Source organism: Lepisosteus oculatus, chromosome 12, assembly GCF_040954835.1.
Source record: "Lepisosteus oculatus isolate fLepOcu1 chromosome 12, fLepOcu1.hap2, whole genome shotgun sequence".
Classification (NCBI taxonomy): Eukaryota; Metazoa; Chordata; class Actinopteri; order Semionotiformes; family Lepisosteidae; genus Lepisosteus; species Lepisosteus oculatus.
Window position 1 is genome coordinate 11,415,830 of NC_090707.1, and position 24,577 is coordinate 11,440,406.

The 24,577-nt window shown below is 35.4% G+C and overlaps 1 protein-coding gene across 4 annotated transcripts in view; it reads right to left on the reverse strand.

Moving 5' to 3' along the window:
- kalrna (kalirin RhoGEF kinase a) overlaps positions 1-24,577 on the reverse strand; it is a 195,236-nt gene that overhangs the window by 6,396 nt on the left and 164,263 nt on the right. For 3 of the 4 annotated variants that reach the window (XM_069196821.1, XM_015358771.2, XM_069196820.1), the window contains 11 exons: positions 9,962-10,260; positions 7,505-7,663; positions 6,138-6,233; positions 4,673-4,794; positions 3,573-3,639; positions 2,721-2,824; positions 2,402-2,471; positions 1,965-2,051; positions 1,564-1,656; positions 956-1,006; positions 360-437 (listed from right to left, as the gene is read on the reverse strand). In XM_069196821.1, coding sequence (XP_069052922.1) covers positions 360-437; positions 956-1,006; positions 1,564-1,656; positions 1,965-2,051; positions 2,402-2,471; positions 2,721-2,824; positions 3,573-3,639; positions 4,673-4,794; positions 6,138-6,233; positions 7,505-7,663; positions 9,962-10,260 — 1,226 coding nt within the window. The remainder of the gene's footprint in view (positions 1-359; positions 438-955; positions 1,007-1,563; positions 1,657-1,964; positions 2,052-2,401; positions 2,472-2,720; positions 2,825-3,572; positions 3,640-4,672; positions 4,795-6,137; positions 6,234-7,504; positions 7,664-9,961; positions 10,261-24,577) is intronic. The other variant, XM_015358770.2, reaches the window with a different exon arrangement.

A 24,577-nucleotide genomic window follows, 5' to 3' on the forward strand; every position in this document is an offset into this window, starting at 1 on the left:
AGGTCCATCTTTTTAACTATTTTTAAGTTATAGTTGAATAAAAGATTCAATTTAGAAAGGCGTTCAGGGATTTGTATAGAGCAAGCATATTTTTCTTCATTCCACAAAAAAACAGTTTTTTTTTCAATTTCACAGAAAAAGGGACTCTTTTGCAGCTGAACAAGGCTATCCTAAACTAACTCACATCCCTGCTTTTATTCCCTCTGTGATAAGTACATTCCCCTAAAAAACAAGCCTGTAAACAACTGCTCAAGGTACTCACATCTATACAGTGTATATAGTGCCAAATAACATGGGAGTGTACTTTTTACTTTTTAGTACTTTGATTTTATACAAATACAGAGGTTTCAGCTGCCTACCTCAAAACCCTGTAGACGTCCAAGGTTCATCATGTCATTGCAACGTTTAGGTACAAGGAACATTAATTCAACTGCTTTCTGCAAAAACACAATAGAAACAATTGTAAGGCTACTTAGCAAAATTAACATAATTTGCTAGGCTGAAAGAAATCAATAGTAATGTAATGTATGTCTCAACAGAAATGTATTTGTATTTTTAAATGCTTTTCTGATGTATACAGATTAATATAATATGGCCTTGATATACAAAGAGGGGACATAAAAATGTCATTGTCTCTCATATTACAGTAGTGTTATTAGGGAGCAGTTAAAAGCATAGATTGATCTGAAAAACATTTCATTTAGGGATCAAGTCACTTCATTTTTAATGTCCAAAAACAGACAACACATATCCAACTTTCTACGGAGCAACAGGCCAACTGAATAATGAGTTGCTACACAGAGTGAACACCGGAGCAATATGGAATGCATAACTACCAATGGTAAAAACTGGACTACTAGGTAAAAAACAGGTACTCCTGGTTTGAGTGAGGAAAATGTATTACATTCATACTGTACGTTCTCAGTCGTACCAATGACACCATGTACCAGCTTACCTCTATATCCTGGCAGTCCATTCCAGCTTTCTCACTGTACTTCAGATAGTCCTAAACAAGAACACAGAATGATTATGTAGCGAATCCCTGTTTTAGTGAATTGACGAACTCCGGTGACTTAAAGATTGACTGCAGAAAACAGACAATATTATGACTCAGTAATTGTGTTTATGAAAGGAATGTGGTTCTGCAACATTAAAGAAAAAAAGGTGAGCTGAGTGCAAACTAAACCTTTCCAGTTTTTGTTCAAGGGATGTGTCATATTTTAAGGAAAGGGCATGTGTATAAAACCTTAAAGAAAAATTAAAGGACAACTTGTTTCAGGAGATACATTTTAAATAGATGACAGTGACCATTTTTAACGATGGAAATGCACAAATGTCTTCTGGTACATTAGATGGCAACATACAGGAAATAATTTTACATCCAGCAGAAAACAGCAGCACTACGTAGAGTATGAAGCTTTCTTCATTTTGTTTTCTAAAAGGAATTGTTATTGTGGGGGTCTGTCAGGGATTCGGAATTGGTACTGGAAGCTGTGAGATAAGACCCTGAAGCTTTTGATGTAACAAAAAAGGAAATGCTTTCCAAGAATTTCCGCATCTTACCTTAAGAAGCAGCTGATACTTGGTTATTCTTTGGATTGGCTTTATGAGAAAGTCACTAATAGTCAGTCTCTGGTTTATTTCCTGCTGCACTTCCTAAGGGACAAAGCAAAGGAAAAAGGTATACTTACCATTGTATCATAACAATACAAATTACAGGTGCCCTAAAACAATATTTACATAATTTTGCAGGGCTGGATAAAGTTGTTGATTTTCCCATCATATTTCAACATTTTCTTTGGTATTCATTTGAATAGAAAATAGATACATTATAATATCATTTAAAATGTTTTTATTTTACACATTACCATTAATAACATTAACACTAAGACTTAGCAATTCAGACAAAAAAAAATCCACTAGCACTTTCTTGAAGACAAAATAGGCATCAGCACAACACTTACCTCAAAGTATGCATCATACTCAGCTACCACATACTCAGATCTAGGCTTGTTTTGGCAGTAAACCACATACATATGCAATCGTCTCTCCTACAAAGGAACAAGTTTACATTTGAATGAAATCAATTTTCCAAACAATATACTTATGAACAATCATTTATAACACCTGAAGACACCTGAAGAAGGCTCCACGGCCGAAACGTTGTGTTCTCTTTCTTCTTTTTTTCAGCATGGAATAAACCTATTACTTGATCATTTATAATACTTCATAAACAGAAAGTGCTTGACTACAATTTAAAAGAGCTTTAAATACTGTATTAATAACAAAAATAAGATTTTAACATATTAACAGCAAAATATTTAAGTAATTCAAGTCTTAAATGTTACAAGTTATTTTGCTGTCAGGCAGTTTGATAGTGGCAGGTAAATCTCACACTTACATGTTTGATGAAAAGCTCTGCGAGTCGATCATGGTCCTGAAGACATTTCTCCAGTTCACCCAGGAAAAAACTATAGGGAATGTTTTATTTTAAAGGGATATACTGTAGGACTCACATTCACAACAGAAAAAAACAACTCATAGTACTTGTCTACACATAGACCATGTGTGTAACAAAATGGTTTTTTTCCTATTTATAGAAGCACTAGTTTAAAAACATATTGGCTCATATAAATACATTTTAGTCTAAAATAGTCACTGCTACAAATCTTTTGAATTACAAAATTTGCATATATAAAAAAATATAATTTAAAACCTACTCTTTGTGCCAGTCATATATTTGATGAATATTCCCAAACACAATCTTGTCTTTTCCTTTCATGTCTTCAGGGACTCCTTTATCTTCTATTCTCTTCATAAAACCCTAATATGATGATAAATAAACAAGACAAAAATTAACCCTTTTAACCTATTTGACCTATTTCCAATACTGCACAGTCACTGATATCATAAGACAAATTAATCAGGAAAATATAACATTCAATTCGTAGACATCATTACCTTTAGGTGAGAAAAAGAACCTCAACCATATCTGGACACAAAAATGGTTGCTGTTCAAACTGAGAAATTATACAATACATTTATCCTTTCATGTACTGTTAAAATTACCTGCTCCCTTTTGTGAAGACGTACAAACACACGTACAGTGTACACATATAATCAGGGGTATAACTGGTGTGTTATTTAAATAAAGTAAAGCAGAGAAGGAATAAGGAAAATATAGTGAATTTTCAGATGTTAGAAATAATACACACAACAGTGGATATGTAATTCAAACAGAATAATTCAAAGACGTTAGGACCTGGGTTGTAACAAGGCATATATAGGAAAAATTACAGATAATGGACATATTGGATCAGAGCTTTTAATGGATTAAAAAAAAAACACAACATAGCAGTCTATAGGGTGAACATGTAATGTCTACCACCACAGAATCTAAAATAGCCAGACCTGAGGTGTCTCAAGTGTTAATGACACATAAAGCTCAACTTGTTTTCTGTTTGTGAAAGCTCTTTTTGATCTAAGTGACACAAGGTGGTTTACAAGAAACCTAAGATGTTCTTTTCAGTTTCAAAACCAAACCAAGTCTGCCTAAGCCATATTTCACTTACCTCTACAACAATACCCAAATCCTTCACATAGTCTTTTTCTGTCTGTACTAACTCATTAAGTACAAACCTAAATCAGAGACAGAAAAGGAAAACAAAGCATTAGAAGTGTTTCCAGCTAACACTATCTCAATATCTACAGCTATGTTTCTAAACTAAATAAAATCAATTATTTTTTGTGTTACCTAAGGGAGACATGTAGCTGGGAGAGCCTCTTAGTTATGAAACAGACCTATTATTCTTGGAACAGTAATGTCAAGTCATTGAAGTGTGAATATACTAGTCGCCCTTTGAAAACTTCATCTGAAGAGAAAAGGTTGCCGTAACAAACATGTGTACTACATTAGCTGTAGAAATAATGCCCTGGATAATGGAGGATTTTATTTGTACTTTGTACTTTATTTGTATGTACTAAAGTATAAAAAACAATATCTTTGTTTAATAGCATGGTTTGAATTGGAAAAAGATACATACAGTATCCATATAAAAATGTTTTGTTTTCCATTGAAAAGAGAAAGAGGCAGATGCCTCTGAAGGACTGTTCTGTATTCAAAGATTTCTAAGATTCATTCAAGGTCATGTCATAACACAATATTAAACTAGGAAAACATAAAATGCTATTATAGGTCTGATAAAAGCACTGAAATGTGCATGGAAACAATGGAATGTGTTGCCCACTCATTTATAAAAACAAACTAAATCTCAGATAACTTTACAAGAATACAGTTTTAAATAAAGTTTAAGGAAACAGCCACAAAAAATGTACAAGATGTATGAATTCTGATACTTCATTCCCTAACATACTGCCTCCTGACCTTAAAGGGAATCACATGGACAGAGTTTATAGCAAGAATGTGTACATCTTTGATTTACTGTAGGCATATGCCTTTCAGATATGCACCATGTACCGAAACTGAGTTCTGAAGTTGGAGAAGAATGTCTGCAAAGTCTGTAGATTTACTACACAATAACTATAAAGTAATAGCTTTAATCCAATAAAACCTTCATTCTCAAATTAGAGGTAAGCTATTGTGTTGTGGATACAACTAAAATACATGAAATGCTTGGCTCAAGCTCTGCAATCTTCTCTTCCAAGAGCTTACATTCTTCCTCGTAATGCTTTGGCTTTCTGTTCCTCCTCAGGATTTCTAGGTTGCACCGTGGTCTGCCGTGATTCAGGTGGATTCATGGAGCTAAAACTCGGATATGAACCCGACTCCAAAGTCTGTGGATGAGCAAGAAAAACAATTTGAACTCACTGCCGTCTCAGGGTTGATCACAAAATGCAAAACATAGCTGCATCAGGGTGCTAAAGAGATGTTACCGTCATTCCTGTTTTTAATGCTTATTTCCCAGGTAGAAATTTAAGAGACAATAAATGCAATATTCATTAAATATTTAAAACACAACCAATCACAATCACATTCATTAGTCCAAAAGTAAAGACAAGAGCCATTTGTATTCTTTACTGCCTGACAGAAGATGCAACAAATGGCTGTTACTTTTATGCTCTTAAACATCCACCCCTTTCCACAGGAAATTAACATCTCCAGTAATAACCAGCCATTTGTTGGGGATTTTCTTGTCACTTCAAAGATATCGTATAACAACATAAATTGAATGATAGTTTATTCAGTTGTCCTGGTTTTGACCTCCAGCATAGTAGAAAGATAAACAACATTTGTTTTTGTTTGAAACATTTTTTTTCTCTTTTGCTCCTCTGTCCTACTTTCCGTTTATCTGTTCCTGTTAGCATTTATTTTCCTCACATATACAGTACACCATTTGCATGTAACGAAGCATTAGCTAGAAAAAACAGTCAAGTTAACATATTCATGTAAAGCGATGGCAATATTACTCATAGGGGCTTTTGAAGTAGAAAAAAAATCATTATGATTCAAATCACGCCTTTTAAGTACAAGTCAGTTGGTACATTTCAAAAGGATGGCTGAAGACGTTATGAAGATTACATTGCACTGCGTTATCCAGCTCTTGAATAAACAGTTTCACAAATATCTAAAACACACACATTATGCAGAAAAACACTTAAAATGCACTGATGTCATAAAAGCAATGTGAACAAATGTGAAGCAGACTACCACAGTGTAGAAAATGCCTTGAAATATATTGTAACTGGTCATACATCTCACAAGGAAGCATAACTAAAACCTCCCTTCCATCCTGCACGCAATGCCAAGTTATGTCTAATACTGTATATAGTATCCAAGTATATTACATACAAGGCTCTAATGTGTGAAAATCTGTGAATCAATGCATTCACACATGCTTATGCTATAGGAAAGATGGAAATGTCATTACGCCAAAAAATACATCTTTGCCAGTGACCACGTTTAGGACTGAAACTTTCCAAACTGAAACTTTTTCTTCTCACTCCTACTGTACAACGACACAAACGGCAGCTGGGAAAAGGTTACCCACAAGTTTCGTCCCCCTCATTCCACTGGTGGGCAGTTATGGATTTACTCTGAGGAACTCCACTGCTCTACTTATTAAAGGCAGGGCTGTTGAACTGCTGTTCTGTCTCAACTGCTGACGTACCACACTTACCAGCTTACTTTTGACCAATTTTTCTATTGCACTGACAAGATCCGCTGCACTGGGGACTTCAGCTGAGCAGTGACGGGCAGTAAGCAATGAGGAGGACTGCAGGCACAGTTTGATAAAAGGAACGGCAAATTAGCAAGATGGAGAGAAGGGACAGGGAAAAAGAAACACAGGTAGTTATTAGACAAGCGTTCAGGGAAGTGGGTTAGAATAAGTGGAAAGCTTGGAAGGAAAATCATGTGAAACTGCAAGGCAGGAGGCTGCATCATCTCCGCTTCTTTGACACTTAGGCTTATAAACGAAAACAGAAGAAAATCGCCATTGGCTTGGTGCAAAATAGCAGTGGCAGAAATAAAATGCATATGGCTGCTGCAACACAATACAAATAATCCCTTCTGTTTTTTTTTCTTTTCAGTCCTCTACAGATCTTCATTAGCTCCAATGTCTTTTCATACCACAAAGATAAAAAAAGGGAGATCATCTGTAGGTTTCTTCTCTTTGCTGAGACTAAGACAAGGTCTTTGGCCAATGCCTTAGAGGTGTTTTGAAGTAGATACTGGCCATTACATTTGCACTGGGTCAAACACTGGGTGCAAAATCCTAAAAATCTGGTACTGTATATAAAGCATTAGAGTCCATTAATAATACAGTCAGTTATAATGGACTGTTTAATGCTTATCTGTGTACATAAACACATAATGGTCAACTGTAGAAAAGCATATTTCAAATAAATACATTTTTAAGAAACACGTAACGCCATACTCTGAACCTGTAAATACTCTGCTTGCACAAAGCGAGCCTTGTTAGCTAGATGTTATTCTAAAGGCTTTGGGCAAATCAGCAAAAGAAAGGGCAGCTTCAAAAGCCAGTAGGAAGTACAGTACTCACTGTCAAAACTGAGCTCGAGCTGGCACTATTAAAAGAATGAATATCAAAAGGCATTATTAAGAGTTCTGATGGCAGCACGTCTTTTTGAGACCAAGCCAGGATTATTAAAATGCTAAGAAAACACAGGATTAATAGGTGCAGATGGTGCAGACAGCTAAAGACTGACAGCAGAGACAAAGCTAAGCAGCAAACCCATTTGTTAGGAGCATGATTTACACATTGAGGGGGAACAAAAGTGACAGGTGGAGACTCGTTATGAACTTGTGCTGAGTGACACCGCAGATGGAGTGAGACTAAGGTGTACCGAAACTAAACAGTTGCTCCCTGTGAATCCGTAATCTCTTCATTAGCAGTTGGGGGCACTCGTACAGTGCAGTTGTCTCGCTATTTGCACAGAGAACACTGTGCCGTCTTTATGAACATGGAGGTCAGGCTTTTCCACTCTTCTTCTGTTTTTTTTTTCCTTGTGTGCACCACCATACCTTCTCCTCCTGCGAAGTGCCATCCTTTATGATTTCCATGGGGGGTGGGAGTGGGGTGTGCGATTCTTCATCGGGTTCTTCTTCTCCTCCACTCTGCATTCCAGAAGACGGCTTGGATAGAGAGCCGCTGATGATGCCATCTTTGATTCCCTTCCTTCCCTGAAGAAAGCGGCATAAAAAGAATTAATGAAATCCATTGTAATGATCTCATCAGCCCTACTACAAAGTTCATAGCTATGCCCTGCGCCACAGTAGCTCTTTGTTGAGGATTAGACTCTATGTGACAATGTTAATTGCCACAGGAAATTCAAACTGTGCTCATTAATGACATCCAAAAGCCTAAGAATGACTTAAGTGCTTTTGTAGCTTGCCCATTCATGATATCTTACAATATAAAGATTGAAAACACAGATAAATTGCGGAAAATGGTTAGGACAAAGAGGCTAGTTTTTACTTTATGAGAACAGATTGTACACACAAACATCAGAGCATTACACGCAGTAGAGAACTTGCATTCTAACTTATGAAAGTCCGGTAGTGAGTGAAACCAAGGTTTTTGGCAACACTCTAATCTGCTACAAATTCTGTCAAAAAGGAAAAGGTTTTACATGTTTGTTTATGCTTTAAAACATAATTAAAGTGCTATAAATCTTAAGTACACAAGACATTTGGTTTTGTGGCTAGAGTATTCAAAAGTGCACACTAAAGTCAGTACAAAAATCAAGTATATTTATTAAAAATAATACAAAAAACATCTGATTCTTCAGCTTCGAAGAATAGTGAAATAATGAGAAGAAAGTGATTTTTTTTTTCCATTCACAGAAATTCATTTAAATTAAATGAGGGGAAAATTCAATGAGGTTCATATTATGACAATAAGTTAGCACTAGCTTTCAAATAAGACAATTATCATAAAAAGCCACTTTTTTTCTTTTTGGAGGCATAAATGCTAATAAGAAATGGGAAACCAGCCAAATGAAAGTAACTGCATGTACTGGGAAAAGCAGAAGCTGGAGAAACTCAACCAAAAATAATGATGACAAACATGACACCCTTATGATACTTAGGAATTTACAAAACACTGGAAAATGCAAAGCTCATAATGATTAATTAAAAACGTGTAAAAACATTTCAGTGTTATTTTTTAAATGATATTTAATTAATAATAAATACAAATTATAATACTGTGCAATAATTATTAGTTGAGATGAGGCCTAGAGTTTTTAGATCATATATGTTGTACTAAAAAAAGAAAGAGGTGGCATGTTAAGTTAAATTTATTTAATTTTTAGACAGGGTGATTTTAGCATTTAATGGTGTTGAATAACAATAGGCTATTCCTAGTTATAGAGTTCTTTAAGAGACTGAAAAACACTGGCAACGCAAGTTTATTAAAAAAAAATAATTTCAGTCTCACTTATTTTACTGCTACATCAGTGCATTTGCCAACACAAATAATGTGTGGTGGCAGTGGTGTACAGAAAGAAAAACTGTTTTTTTTCATGAGGTTCTTTTACTGGAGTCAACCATGTGAGTCACATTTTAGCATAAGTTACATATGGAAGCTTTTGAATTCAATAGAATACGTAGAAAGAATAAGCAATTATCAGTCCCATGATATACCCTGTACGTCATGGTTTCCTAAGTGGAAAATTGATTAATTTATTTTTTTAAGTAGGAGTGAATGGATTAATTCATTGTGAAACTTGTGAAAGTGTGTTTTGCATGTGTTGTGAAGCACCAACTTACAAGGAAAAAAAGGTCAGTAGAAAGGAGACATCTTGTACAGAACTGAACTAGTTGCCGTAGGTCCCACCATGAATTTGGCGGTTTACAAATAGCGTGAAGAACAACATTTTCTTATACATGCGAAACAGAAAAACTCAGTCATGTAAGTGATGTTAAAAGCTTTGCTCCTGTGGTAAAATGGATATTAGATATACTATAGGTGAATTCTAACAAGGAATGACACTTGTTGTCTGCATCTGGCTTCCATTAGAGTTTAGGCCATGTTACCACACAAACACACATCTTGAGTTTACATAGCTGCAGAATCAGTATTGAATTGCCGCCTCCCTGGGAACCCACCCATCATGAACACTGACTGCATAACTAAAATAGAAAGGAATACAGCAGACAAAAGGAGCAGGTTTTGCTGTTCTTTTAACAATACGTCTTCTTTAAACATTTTGAGTTCCTTAACAGTAAATGACCACAGAAAATAACTTCATTCCTATTTTATCTCTTAAAAGTCTGGCTTCTGAGAGTAAATATCAAAAGCGGTCAATTGAAATCTATGTGTCGCTTCAGTTAAACATAAAAGGTGTGGCCATTTTGTGTTGGTAATTATTCAGAAAACGGGCTCCTTGTTATTTGAAAGACGAATCTGTGCAAAAATGTTTTAAGAACCATTTTCACTTTCACATGTCACAACCATGAGAGGAAGTGAAACATTACCTCGTCGGCGCTGTCATCCTGTGGAGTGGTCTCATTGTCTCCCGGTTTGGGGGAGCCCAGGTCTAAGCTCTTCCGGCTGTCCCTCTTTTTAGGCTTACTGGGTATCTTCTTGACATTGCTGTCGGCTTTTCCGCTGCTCAGCCTCCGCACTGGGCTGGTCAGCCATTTTTTCAGCGTGTTCCCTGAACGTTTGGGGCCTGGGGAGCTTGTCTGGATGGAACTCATTGAAGTCTGTGGCTGCAGATTGGCCACGGACTCAGATTTGCCCCCATTTTCTGCAGCAGAGACAGAATAATTATCTGCAAAAAGAAATAAAAAAAACGGTCAGAGCTGATTCTGGAAATAGTGTCTTTTTTATTGCTGCCCGTACTAAAGAAAGGACAACAAATATGTTGTTCTGAATGGTATTTTAAGAAAACAGTGCTGACCAGGTAGTATACCATTCTGAGGTTTATGAGTACTAAATAAGTACAGTTCAGCATAACTTTATATTTTCTATTGTTGTTTTTCAAAAATAATCTTTAAACGAATAACTCAATTTATGATATTGGTTAGAATAAAGTCAATACATTTATGTAAATTGCGCAATGTGTTTTTCTATAACAAACCAATCTAGTTACATTTCAGATTTTAATTAAATTAACTACAACAGTTTTAACTAAACAGTGATTAATGTGTTTCATTCCTCTATTAAGGAAATTAAGAATTAGAAAACTAACTTCTGCTATATACATATTAGTCTCACTTGAAACTTGAAAACGTCAAGTGAATGAGTACAGTAAATTTAATCATACTAGGGCAAAAACACTAGGCAGAGTGATTTATTTGTGTCTTGAATGAAACCTCTTAAACTGAAGCTTTAAAACAAAACACATGACCACACCAGTTTCTTATATATTGTTTTTTTTTAATAAAAGGAGCTATCTAAAGGTTTCTCACAAAACACGTGTTTCATCTTAAGGCAAAGTATGAATCATGAATGATATATCTGTCCACTCCTCTTTTCATAAACTGTCACATGATAGGTGTGCATGTACTTCAAAAACAATTTATGGTGCTTCAGTATCTATTTATTTTTATTTTTTTTGGCTCAGAGATACAGTATCTCTAAGCTGGAACTTTATTTGCTATTTTATCCAATTACTGACCACTCAGTTGTGAAACACTCTTTTCTTCCCCTGCCATCCCTGTAGACGCCTGCTTAATTTCACAGAGGAAACCACGCAGCTACAGCATTAGAAGCTTAGTCACAGGAACCTTAGTGCGAGCCTTAAATCAAAGAAATATTTCCTACATTGATGTTATAGTTGTATTATTTAATATAACATACTTGTATATAAACAAGTGTCTTTTAGCTTCTATGACATACTATATTTAACTCAACACAGACCTACTTTGCAATCCAAAATAAATTTCTTATTAAAACAAATATAAAGATAGGCCATGCTATCTATGAAAACACAGTTAAAAACTTCCTGAAGAGAAAAATTCTGTCATATACAAGTAAAGCCTTCCACAGATAAGGCACAAGTTAAGGGCAGATGGTATATATCATATGCCGCACACACAATAAATTTCCCTGCATATATTGTCAGAACCTCAAAGTCTTCACATTTAGGAAAGCTCATACTGTTCATACAGTCATGTCATACAGTCGACATTTTATTCTGACTATACTTTATGTCTTTTTCTCTCTGTAAATCTGACCTTCTGTGACGCCACACTTCAACATGATTACGAACATCGGCTTTTACATTCTCTCCACACACCTGTATATGGTTTATTCTTGTTAATGCACCTCAAAGGGGAAGAACAAGGGGAAATAACAGGTTTATCCCAGCACCCTGCTCCCTCAAAAAACAAACAAACAAATGTGCCTCCTATGTAACTCCTATGACTTGCACATTGCTACTTAATAATACAAGCACAGAACTAAAACAAAAAATGCCCAAACTCAACAAATGACCAAACACAGACTACAAATCCCCTATTTTTAAATGTATAATAAAAAAATGTAAAGAATAAACTTTTCTAAAGATGCTTTAATTATTTTAATTGTAAATAACACAAGCACAAACATTGTTTATGGAAGCAGACAGATTTTCACATGTACAGTAGTGAACACGTCAGACAATTCTCTGTGTGTAAAATGATGCCATGCAGAACAGATCTGCTGGAACCTAACTGGGGACTTGAAGAAAAATTATATGAATTATATGAAGCTTTGAATCCAAAAGTCACTTTCTTGGTGAATACTTACTGTAAAACACTGCACTGCTATGTGTTGTTGATTACCATTAGCAGGTACTGAATATTAGTCCCAACAAAGTAAGCTCACTTAAATGATTTAAAAACAAAAAGGATTTGCAGAATAAACAAACAAAAAAAAACAATTAAGATGAAATAATTATAAATGTTCCCGATTCTTTTCCTTCACATGAGTCAGAAGATCTATCTGATTACACTCCTTCTTCCTACAGCACATTTCTGAGCAGAGACTGATTAAATTCTGGAGTGGTCATGCCTCCCATAACAACACTTCTATGTTTCTAAATAAAACATGCCAAAAAATCCAAAAACCCATTATAATAAAAGGCCCATGAAACATAACCCACCCTTATTTGGGAAGAGAAAACCACAAACTATCATTAAATAGGATTTAGGATTCACAATAGTTGTGATTACAGATCAGTAAATACAACAGCAGGTGTTGCCAGGATATTCTCATCTGTGAAACTTGTTTCTATTCAGTTGTCACCCTCAAACATTAGTTACAAAATATGCAATTATAACACTTTACAAAAAAGCCAACATGAAAAATATACTGTACATGAGACTTAAAACCTGTGTAGAAAATAGTATCATAATGCCATTGTTAAAGGAAAATAACAGGTAGGAACTAACTAATATCACACCATAAGAAATCAAAGAAGGCCCCATTTAAAGACAAAAAAGAAAACAAATACTGAAGATATGCTGGAATTGTTTTAAGGTATTCATTGCATGATGGTTTTACTGTAACGGCGCATAATATTGTACTTGCATTACTGTTCAGGGTATTGGTAAAATCAGTTGCCTTAATCTACCGAGTTTAGTTCATTCAGAATAAAATAATTCGTATTACTTCTTTGTTTCACTCAAATACAGGCATCCTCAGACAGGACAGAGTCACTGCACTCACTGCCCAGTCATGAAGAAACACTTATGCTGTGTGATTATAACACAGAGCCAGACATGCCCACTTTTCTAACTAAAACAGGCTTTCTATGCAGGAAAATACTGTAACACAGAAAACCTCATAGTGGATTTAGAGTAATCTTGTGGATAAAGCATTGATTTTAGAGGGGCCTGTTTATTTATAAGATTTAAGCCACCATCTTAATCTGCGCAGCCAAACATGAAATTGTGAAACTCAAGAGAACAAGAAAAATGCTGTGTTGCTAAAAGACCTATTAAGGTGCAGTAAGTCAGTTTCACCAAGGCTGAGAATGGAATGCAGTCAAGGTCAGTACTATTGTGAGAAACAAATGTAGGAGCACAATGCCCTCACTCCCTGTGTAAAGAACTCCTCCCATTTTCTCCCTTAGTTTGTTGTCTTGCTGGTGAGACAGCAAAATTAAAGCTCCAGTTCATGCCAGTGATCTCCAGAGCCTTATGAAACAGTGTCATGCAATGAAATCCTTAGAACAGATTACACTTGTCTGTGACCTAAAGCCTGGCAAAGATGAAAAGAAAACCAGTTTACTGATACTGCAGGTGTAAAGCTGTACTATGGTTAGTTATACAAACAAAATCAGGACCTATGGAAGTTATAAAAACTCAGTTCCTATAGGTTTAGTCACCATTTTCAGAGCAGTATTCTATTATGGCAAACTGAAATAATACACATTAAGAACAACACAACCATCTCATCCAAAGATGATCCTTTGTATGTTTGCCGACTTCCTGCAGTCTCATGCTTGGGAAAAAAACAGTACTGCACAACTGGTACTAAGAGGCTTCATTACAAGCAAGACTGCTAATGATTTTTTATAACTGCAAGTTATTTTATTAATCAATTTTATTTCAGAAAAACAGAAAAACCTTCATAAATAGCAATAACGGTAAGCATTAATAATTATAACAGTCTCCCAAAATAATTTCCTCTCTCCTACAATTTAGGACCAGGAACACACACTGTTCATATTCGTATGTACTGTAAATGTGCAAAGTCCATGCCATCTTTTAAAGACATGCTGATGAAGTTAACTGGATTCCTTGCTTCAGTTGCACCCTTTGCCTTGTGATGGATGGATCGATATAATTCCATGCCCATAACATCAAGAAATTGTGACTGAGGATTCTTGCAAATTAAAAATCACAACACTAGTTTTATCAGTGATAAAACTGCCAAGGGAGCCATGTACAGTAAACTACAGGACACACTGACAGCATGAGAAATGAATTAACAAGTAAACCAAGCTCTTCCAACCTATCTTGGATGTTCACTGTTGATTAATTATAATTATTATGACATTATCAATTCTCCACAAACTTCATATTATTTAAAAGTTGCAAAAGTACAAGAAAATGTTAATTTTAATTTTAGAAAAATTATATTTTTATATAACAGTAACAACAACAATAAACACACCATATTAATGATCCCAGTCTTCTTATCATGACTTGGACTTGATGAACTAATTGAGTTCAGTATTATCCAGTAGGACGATGGGGAAGGGTTGATAAGCTGGTCTTACATAATTTCCTGAAATCACTCCATGTTAATTAAAATCTATTTTTTTGTAGAAAAAAGGAAAAAGCAACAAATGACAGTATGCCAGTAGGGTCAAATAGTGCTTTTAATTAGGGTTTTCAGGTGCTGGTTAATTTCAACATGACTTGATTAAAAACACTGAAAATGAACCATGAAATTACTGAAATATAGGAAGTTTAAAGTTCATGTGGAATAGTGTCTGAGGTAATTAAGAGGAAGAATAAAATATCTTTCAATGTTTACTCCCACATTGCCCTATGATACCAGATAGCCATTAATTTGAAATTCAAAAAGCCTAAGCCACAACACAGGTTATACAGTACATGCTTGTCCTTAAGGCCAAAGATTCTGATGTTTCATGTAAATATTATTATGGGTATGAATATGGATGAACTTTGTTAAACAACTTCTCATTCTGCCTTTTTGAGCATATACTGTATATGAAGCATCTGTCACAAACACAGCACTGCATATTTTCCCAGTCAACACCATCCTTACTGTCAAAGCACTGAGGTGGCAGCACTACACTATTGAGCAGCTACTCATCAGCAAAGACTGGGAAACTTCTACAGACTGAGAAGAAAAATGATGGAGCAAAGAACGAGGATATCTGAGTGAGAAACCTGCTTTACTTGCTAAAGACCTAAAGCTGGAACCAAAATTCAGCTTTCAGCAGGTTGGTAGAGACTTGTCCAAAACTGCTGTAACTGCTGTTAAAGGTTCTTCTAGCAAATACTGACTTAGGGTTTGGTGTGAGGAGGATACTTCTGCAATCAACATTTTAATTTGGGATTATTCTTTCCCAGTGATGGGCTAGAGTCCCATCTAGGATGTATCCTGTCTTGTGCCCATTGCTTTGGCTTTCCATGTGTATGGGAAAAAGCAGTTAGGAGCTGGAGGAATAGAAGGATTTTTCTTTGCAGCTTTTACTGACATTAAACAACTTTCACCCAAAAAGGGTTCAGTTTCAGCATTAAAGTTTTATTAAAAATACTTAAAAATTGATATATATCATTTCAAATTTGAAACCAAATAGGATATCATTGTGAGAAGGTGAACACTGTTAGTGTCTGAATACAGTATACAGTATAATAAATTGATATAATATTTACTGACATACTGCACATTAAGACTGCACAATGTCATATTACATATAATTACATATCACTTACTACTGCACAAATCCACAAAATGGCTATCAGGAAAGTGGATTTTGTGTAGAAGGTACACTGATTTTATCGGATATGGCATTAGTAAATTCTTGAGCTGATAATATTTGTCACTAACAGGGATGGCCAATATTGGAAATGTTACAAGCTGTAAATCTGCAAAGCGTGCTTTGTAGTAGGGTGCACACTTTGTCTTTTTTTGTTGCATTCCTCTCAGAGAGCCTGGACAAGCCTGTAACACCTAGCTAGACAACCTAGCTGATTCAATATACTGTACTGTAGGTTTAATGGACCTCAAGATTGGCACAAAGATGTGCTTTGGAGAAGTGGGGCATGTTGATTACTTGCAGTGTTGGTCCTTTTTGATTCTCATCAGGTTGAAATTTAACAGGTTACATCACCTCATTACCTATGCCCAATCAACTCTCACCACTGATTAAGTGGTAGAGTGGTTATTCAACAAACTCACTCGAGAGTATCAAGCATGGCATGAATGCTTATGAAAATCATTGTATAAATGGAAGATTTTGGTCATAGTAATAATAATCAATTAGTTAAAAAGATGCCCAAAACATTTAATACCCAAAACCAACACACTTTATTTTTGCTGCAAATGAGATGTATTCTCTATCTGCTGAACTCTTAGCACCCAATACTTGCATTTTTATCTTTGTGTATAAGACACGCAATAATCCAAAACGATTAGGTAAAAATAAGGAAATGACCTTGTATAATCACATGCATTAGTTAGATAATGTGGAATAACCTTATCAAAACCCATAGTAAAAATCTTTAACTATGGGTCCTGATAATATTATACATCTTTAAACTTAGCATTTAAGGGAACATAGCAACAGTACTGTATGTCTACTTTCTTGACTTGTAATCAACCAATGTTCAAACAATGGATTTAATGTCCACTTGACAGAATGTTATTGTAGGCATTAGCAGCCTTTCCCACAGGTTTATGTACTAGGAATCGATCAGACTAGGTAACTAAAGCACTGTTCCTCGAGAGGACAAAGTGATTTTATTTCATAGTACATTTTTTAACTCCACCGTTTTTAGAAAATAAAAGCATAAGAAAGGTTACAAACAAGGTCACTGGATTCATCTAGCCCATAAGGTAGTTAGTAGCAAAATGATCTAAAGATCTCTTCCGGCCACTTCTTGAAATAAGCCTGGCTTTAGTATCATGGCTGGATAGCATGTTACAGTACATACTCCCACAAACTCTTGTGTAAATACAGTGAGTGGTCCATTCACAGATTTAAACTAAATATTTGTCAAACACATTTTCTTATGAACAATTATGCTGCATTTAATGTACACTCTCAATATGCAATGATTACTTAGTCATACTGTTAAGAAGTGAACCCAGGCTTGCCTTCCCTCCCTTTGTTTCTATATACCGTAGTATGCAGCATGGAATTTAAGAAATTATGAGTATTTATTGAAGAGCCTTTGAAGGACCAAGAGAACAAGTCTCGCTGATAACAGCACTCAATTCCATACACACTAGCACTTTTGAGCCAAAGACTACCATTAGTCATTACTCTTTATTTGTACAGTATTGTATATACTATCCCTGATGGCACCAGCATTCCATTTAACCAGCTTTTCAGGAAAAGGCAGAATGAAACTAACGATGGGACCATTTTCAAATTCCTTACGGTGATGCTGTATCAGGGCTTTTTATCACCAAGTAATCTCAGAGCTCATGGGGAAAAGTAAATGATCTATTTAAAAAACAATTTTAGGTTGAGTAATTAAAGGCTTTCAAAGGATCAAAGAAAAAGTAATTCTCTACAAACACTCTGGGAAAACACTATTTATTTTATTAGATTTATACATGTTAAATTCAGTACATGCTAAAAAGCTCACTCCAACTGACTGAAACTAGCCAACTAGCTGAAACTATTCAGGGAGAAGTGAAATTAAAGTTTCCTCATAAAGTACAGTCATCATTCATTTCCACACATTTTCAACTTCTGTTAAGCCTTATTCATAAAAAGGTTTATGTTCATCTAAAATAGCAAGATTTATTCTGACTTAAGTGAAATTACAGGTTTTTGGTAGCAGAGTAGCTTCACCTGTTCTAAAGGAACAAGTAGATATTAATTCATTTTCTTTCTACATTTCAGTATGGAATTAATCTTCACTTGTTCCTTTGCAGCCAGCATGCTGATGTAACTCTTTAATAGAGCCCCTTCCTCACTCATTAGCAGAAATCTTAAAAGATGCATTATTTTAAAGTCTATCCAAAGGCAAACAACAAACTGTGAAGTTGTGAAAAAAAATACACGGGGAAAGCACAAAAAGCACAAACAATTTTAGAAGTGTTTCACCACCTTTTGTTTTTTAACCTGGATTATTTCTGTACATAGAAAAATAACAAAAATGGGGCTATATGAGTACGAATCCCAATATAAGCAGCAGTAGCTCAAATTACATCATAAAACGAAAACATTCAATTTGTGCCAGATGCACTCAATTTGCACCACAAAATTGGCTGTGAATTAATGAATACAAGAAATCACCCCTTTGAGAAGCTGATGTATGCTTCACAAGAACAATCCAACTTGAACACAACATTTGGCAAAAATCATTAAAAACTACAATGTATATCAATCAGTATTACAAGCAGGAAATTCTGTGGCACTGGCATTACAGCACACACTGTCAGCAAAAACTGTGACCTAGAAAGCTTGTTGAGAAACAGAGTTTCACAGTTCCTGTAAGAACATTATAATCCCATTTTACATGTCTGGGATAGTTTAAAAAATTTGGGATCCTCACAAAACCATCCTAGAATGATCTGATAGCTGTAGAGCTGTGGAAAAGAATTCCAGAAGAGTTATTCCATAATGATTCTAATTAATACTCTTAAGAGTTTAGGGAAGTAGTGACAATCTACTATAGTAAGCAGATTTACAATAACTAACACGGTCCAGAAAGTTACTTCATTTTGGTCCACAGTTAGGAGAATTCCATTTTAAAGCACATTTTTGGCTGTGAGACGTTTAATGTCCTTCATTTTTTAGTTTTGCTATACATTCTTTCAAAGTAATCACTTTGCAAGGGTTAATTTTGAAAATATCTAGAAGTGAGAGAAGTTTTTGATACAGTATGTGCAAAATCCAGTTTTTATGGGTCAGTTTCTTTTTCTTGGACTGAAATTGAGAGTTTTTGTTAAATGTACATACTGTAGATAACAACTAAAGGTGCAAAAAAAAACTAAGAAATATAGGGAAAGATCACTTTAATTCAAAACAGTTAACCTGCTGAAGCAAAAAAATATTTTGGCTGTTTACCGTTTTCAATTAAATTATGTATGTCCTCTTTCAACCAATATTTCTGAATTATGAACCGGTTCACTGTGAAGCAAATAACGACACGCAAAACTTCAAATGACATTTAATTCTTAAGAACTCATTGACATCAAAAGATCAAGTTGGGGAGAGGGAGAGGAGACAAATAGTTCATATGTTTACAAACAAAAATAAAAACAAATCTGATCAATCGGATCCTAATATTGTGGAATACATAAATACATTTCTGAAGGATTTCAATCATCTTAAGAAAAAATATACTATTAAATAAATATTAAAGAGTCATTTAATATGTGAAAAGAGTGAAAAGTGATTTCAAAGTACTGAACGACTGTTGATACAACATTTATAGAGAAACAGAAAAATATGGTGATACAAATTCAAATGGCGACATCCATTGTACTGAAAAGTGAAACTTCTCAAAGAATGTTTGGAATTGCATGTTCACCCAGCCTTTCTCCTACTAGTACAATACAGGTATTTCACAATAATTGAATAAGATATTGCAGTTTCTCTTTTGGATGAAACCTTTATTCAACCAATAACTTGGTTCACAGATCTCAATCACACCTATCTCTAGGCAAACAAGTTCTGTCTTACCATAGGTAGCGCAAAACCAGTCCTAGTCTGGGTATTTGTGAAACTATTGCAATGAACAATATTTTTAGACAACTACAACAATACGCACCAACACATCTGAGGCAACTTCAGCTCGTGTGAACCAATCAAATTTAACATTTCTTACCTTGATCTGTCCATTCCTGTAAGCTGTGTCGCCTCCACATAATAAAAATAATTCACTTTTATCTAAAGTAGAAGTGACTGAACTTATTTAAGACAAAAGCTGACAAATGTTTTTTACTGGCTGTGCTGTAAACCCTAAGCTGCGTGCCTTCACTGACAACATGAAATACAAGTGTCCTCACAGTTTCATTGTCAGCTTCATTTCCTCATACTTTTAAAGTTGTCTTGGCAACAGAAAAATCCAGAAATACTGCCTGGTCAATTTCTTCTCTAGCACATACACTTTAAAGAGAAACCTTTTTCTTTTTGCACGCCAAAATATTGAAGGGATTTGTAGCTGTTTGGAGATGTTTTCTGGTATCATCGAATTGCAGGTTTCAAACATTTTTCCTTTAGGTAAAAAATTTAAATGTTTATAGAGAATTAAAGATGCTAGTTATTTATCTTTCTTAACTAGAATTTTAAAAAATAAACTCATACTGTCAATTGTCTAAGTTGCTTGCGATGTCCCCACTCGTGATAAACCTTCAAAGAAAACATCTGCTTTAAAACATATCAGATGAAAGGGAATCTAAGACTAATTTGGATTTCAAAGACTCAAGTGCAGTAATGCAACAGACTTGCCTTCCTGATTTGGAAATTAGGTTAGTGAAAAACAACAGTTCTTGCTTCAAGGTGATGGTAAGGCTTTACTACGTCTATATATAAATATTAACTATCTGGAAAAAAATGGAACAGAGAACATTTTACTGGAATTTAATCTAATCAAATAGCCCATCAATAGCACATACCTAAGGGTTCTGTCAAAAACAGGAAGTAAGCAAGATGTAAGCAATACGTCTATTTTTACACATTCTATTCAAATCGTCTCTCACAGTATACTGTACACTAATTTAATCCCCCCCCCACTTTCCCGGCAAAGTCAGGCCACAGATTTGAATGGAATCAAGGTCAGGTGACCGTGGGGCCAAGCACATCACTTTCAAAACCAGTTGTTCCTTTTTCTAATTCAAGTCATTTTGGCTTAGGTCTATGTTTTTAGTGTCATTATTAAGTTGTAAAACCAATCCTTTACTGACAAGTCACCTTCCTGTGAATATTACATTACATGTAATGTTACCTTCTGTTCTTACATATATGTCCAAACCACAGCAATGTCACCTTCATGCTATGCTGTCAGCATGACGTAACATTTTGGTGGTCTCCTGGCTGGTTTTCTTCCCATATACAGCTTTCACCCATCACCAAACAGTTCACACAGTTTCATTTGACCAAAACCGTCTTCTGTATCGGTCTTTATGGTTTGATGGTCACTCTGGGATGTTCTAAGAATTTCACTATTGAAAAGGTTTTTGAGCTGCAACTCTCCCCCATGCTACCTGCTTTTTTGAAGAAGTCCATTTACAGTTTCCTATGGAAACAAGCAGAAAGCTGGTTAAAACAACGATGAGCCTCAGATTACAGACTGCAGCAATTATACCGTCTTCTCTTCTACAGTAGCTGTTTTTCTTGATGGTTAGTCTTGGCCACTTCTGTTTGGTCTCTGTTTGTATTGTACCTACTGATTACGGTCTATACACCATGATGTAGCACTGGACTTGCCTTTTCCCTCACAGAATGCCCTTTTTAATTTGTGATCAGCATATTTTATCTCCTTTCTTTGGGCCATGGTAACATCATCATGCCCTCCACTATTCTCTTTCAGGCTCGCGGCCAATAAAATCAGCTCATCCCAAACTTGTCTCTGTTAGCTCTGGATCTGAGTGTTGTCTGTTAAAAGACAGTAACACTTTCATAAAAACAACTGAGGTCACATGCCTGTGAAACATACAGTACCCTGTGGGGAGTGGGGTTATAAAATATCCATTTTTGTTGCTGGTGTTACTGAACACATCATTAAAATTTACAAGATATTTTCTTTCTTGACTCTTAGTAAACAGTTGTCAAACAAGAATCAAGTTAAAATTTGTTTTAGAACACAGCCCTTGTTAGGGCTATTTTTTTTCTTTTTTACTCCTACACCATATTGCAAGCATTAGAAATGGCATTTATCCATGTACAATGTTATTTTTGCAGTCATATTCGTGACTGAATTTTCTAATTTCCTCACATGACAGAAGTTCATTTTAGTTCAATTTGCTCCAGCTGTGTGCCCCTTTCAGTGTTAGCTGTCATGACTTTTGCATTCTATGCTATAAATCATTGCTTGGAAAGGCTTCTTCTGTTAATGAATAATGGAAGTGCACTTTGGGGATAAATTAGCATAGAGCCAAAAGGCACTTTGCCTCTGTTGTTTCCCCAATTGAGAAAAAAAGTGAGAGTTACAGAGCTCTTAGAGTGAACTAGACAAATAATGATTTAAATTGCAAATCACACAATTAAACCATTTACTAATATATTTTACTCTAAAATACTAGAAGATTCAAGATTGACCATAGTGTGTAGGTTAAGGTACTGTATAATCATAATAACGTGATGTTAAAGTGGATCCATTTCAACATATTAGATCTAATTGCTGAAAAGGGCTACAAAAAAGCAAAGACACTATAAGCTTTTACACATTACTATAATGTTTCAAAAACTATGCGTAAATAATTATCCTTCATACAATGGTGTTTGTGAAACATATTAAGTACCATTCAGTTCTCTTGCATGAGGTGAAGTACAGTTAAAATAACTGGTTCAACTTTGCCAATAAATATATTTGCAATGGAAAAACATTCTAACAGCTCTCAATATAAAACTTAATTTCTACAAGACCGCATCTGTTAGCACTGTCCAGGCTTTAAATGTCTGCTACTTTATTTTGATGACCACCTTTACTAAGAGCCTACTGACAACTTTTTTTTCATGTCATCGCCTATTTTAATTTTAAACCCTGTAAACCCCCCACCCCCACCCCCTTACAAGATAAAAAGAAAATGGGCTTTGATTTTAAAAACATCAATGTGCCACTTTCAGAAAACCTCTTGCTCCTGTATGGCATAAACGCCCACCCAGTTCAGGATATTTACGGCTGGAATGGATAAAGTCCGTGTTACTGACCTCTTCCATTATAGCAGCAGCAGCAGCACTTTGCTAGAATCCAACCAAAGCAAGACTGGGAGGAACAGCATTTCCGCCCACTTTTCATTCTGCCCTGGTCCTAGGCATGGCAGGGTGAAAGCCGCAGAAAAGATAAGATCCGCAAGCGAGGTTAGCTGCTGCTTCTGCATGAAGCCACTGATCTAAGTTTCCCTAGTTTACTATGCAAGTACTACCCTCTAGTCAGGGGAGGATCTGTAGGGAAGAGGGGGTGGGTCTAACTCTCTGGCTGCTCCTAGGGAAGAAAAAAACCGGGATCATGCAGAAGTGCAGATCATGTTACACGTCCTTAAACAAAGGCTCCACTGACTCGAGCCAGCTATTCAAAACCTAACCTGCTGAGAGAACGTTTAACACATTCGGGCAAAAAACAAAAAAAATAAAACATCAAAATCCTTCTGGAGCTTATCTGTGTTTAGTAAGAGTGTAATACATTTTCATACCATTTACTCCACATACTTAGGATATGGTATAACTCAGATTAAAATAAAAAAACTTTACCTAACTTTGATAGCATAAAGACAGCATAATGATTTGGGTATTTTTAATATCTAACAATTCTAAAATTGTTCAATTTGTGAATAGTGAGACTGAGTTGGGCAAATATTATCCTTTGTGAATCATGTCTAGGTAATGTTTTTCTATATCACACAGTTAGATTGGGGCTAGATGGAAATTATTTCTAAGCAATGTATGGGAAAACTCATGGTCATACATAATCTAAAATTAACTACGGGGGACATACCTGGTAAAAACTATAAGTGACCAGATAAATGAAGTTAGTAATAAAAGAAAAAATCCCCCTTAAGTATTCTAAAGATAAATAACACATATACTTGCGTACGTCACTGATTAATGTGTATTTATAGCTAGAGATTTTGCCTTCCAAATGATTAGAGGTTGTATGATTGTTTATTATCATAATTTCTTGAAGATAAAGCACCAATTAATGCTTTACACAAGAAGGGGAGCCACTTTATTCACCACTTGATTGCAACACCCACCTGGGTGACATGTGGCAGCCACTCTGTGCCAGCAGCCCCACTTCACAGCAGATCAGGTGGAGAAGTGAGAAACTGCTTAGCTAATTGAATTAAGAGCCAGATTGTTCAAGCTCAGAGTGGAACTTATCCAGGACACCAGCGACAACATCAATACTCTTATGAACAGTAACATGGGATTTTTAATAAGCTCATGGTCGGGACCCCTGGTCTTATCAGAAGTACGGCTTCTCATAGTGTCCTTGGTCACCATACTGGGGTGTTTGTTTGGAAAATCTTAGTTCAACGGGAGGAGTGTCGCCTACTGGTCCATCAAAACCACGTAAAGAAGACACCTGGTTTGCTTTGGAGTTCATCCATTTAGATGATAAGAATTACAGTACATACAGTGGATACGTGTAATATTAAATATATTATTTTTCAAAGCTCATTTTCGATATGTTACACGCATTTGCAACTAAGAACTTTCAGTTTTTACTATTTGGATTACATGTCGAAGCACTAAGAATCCATATAAGAAACGGTTTAAG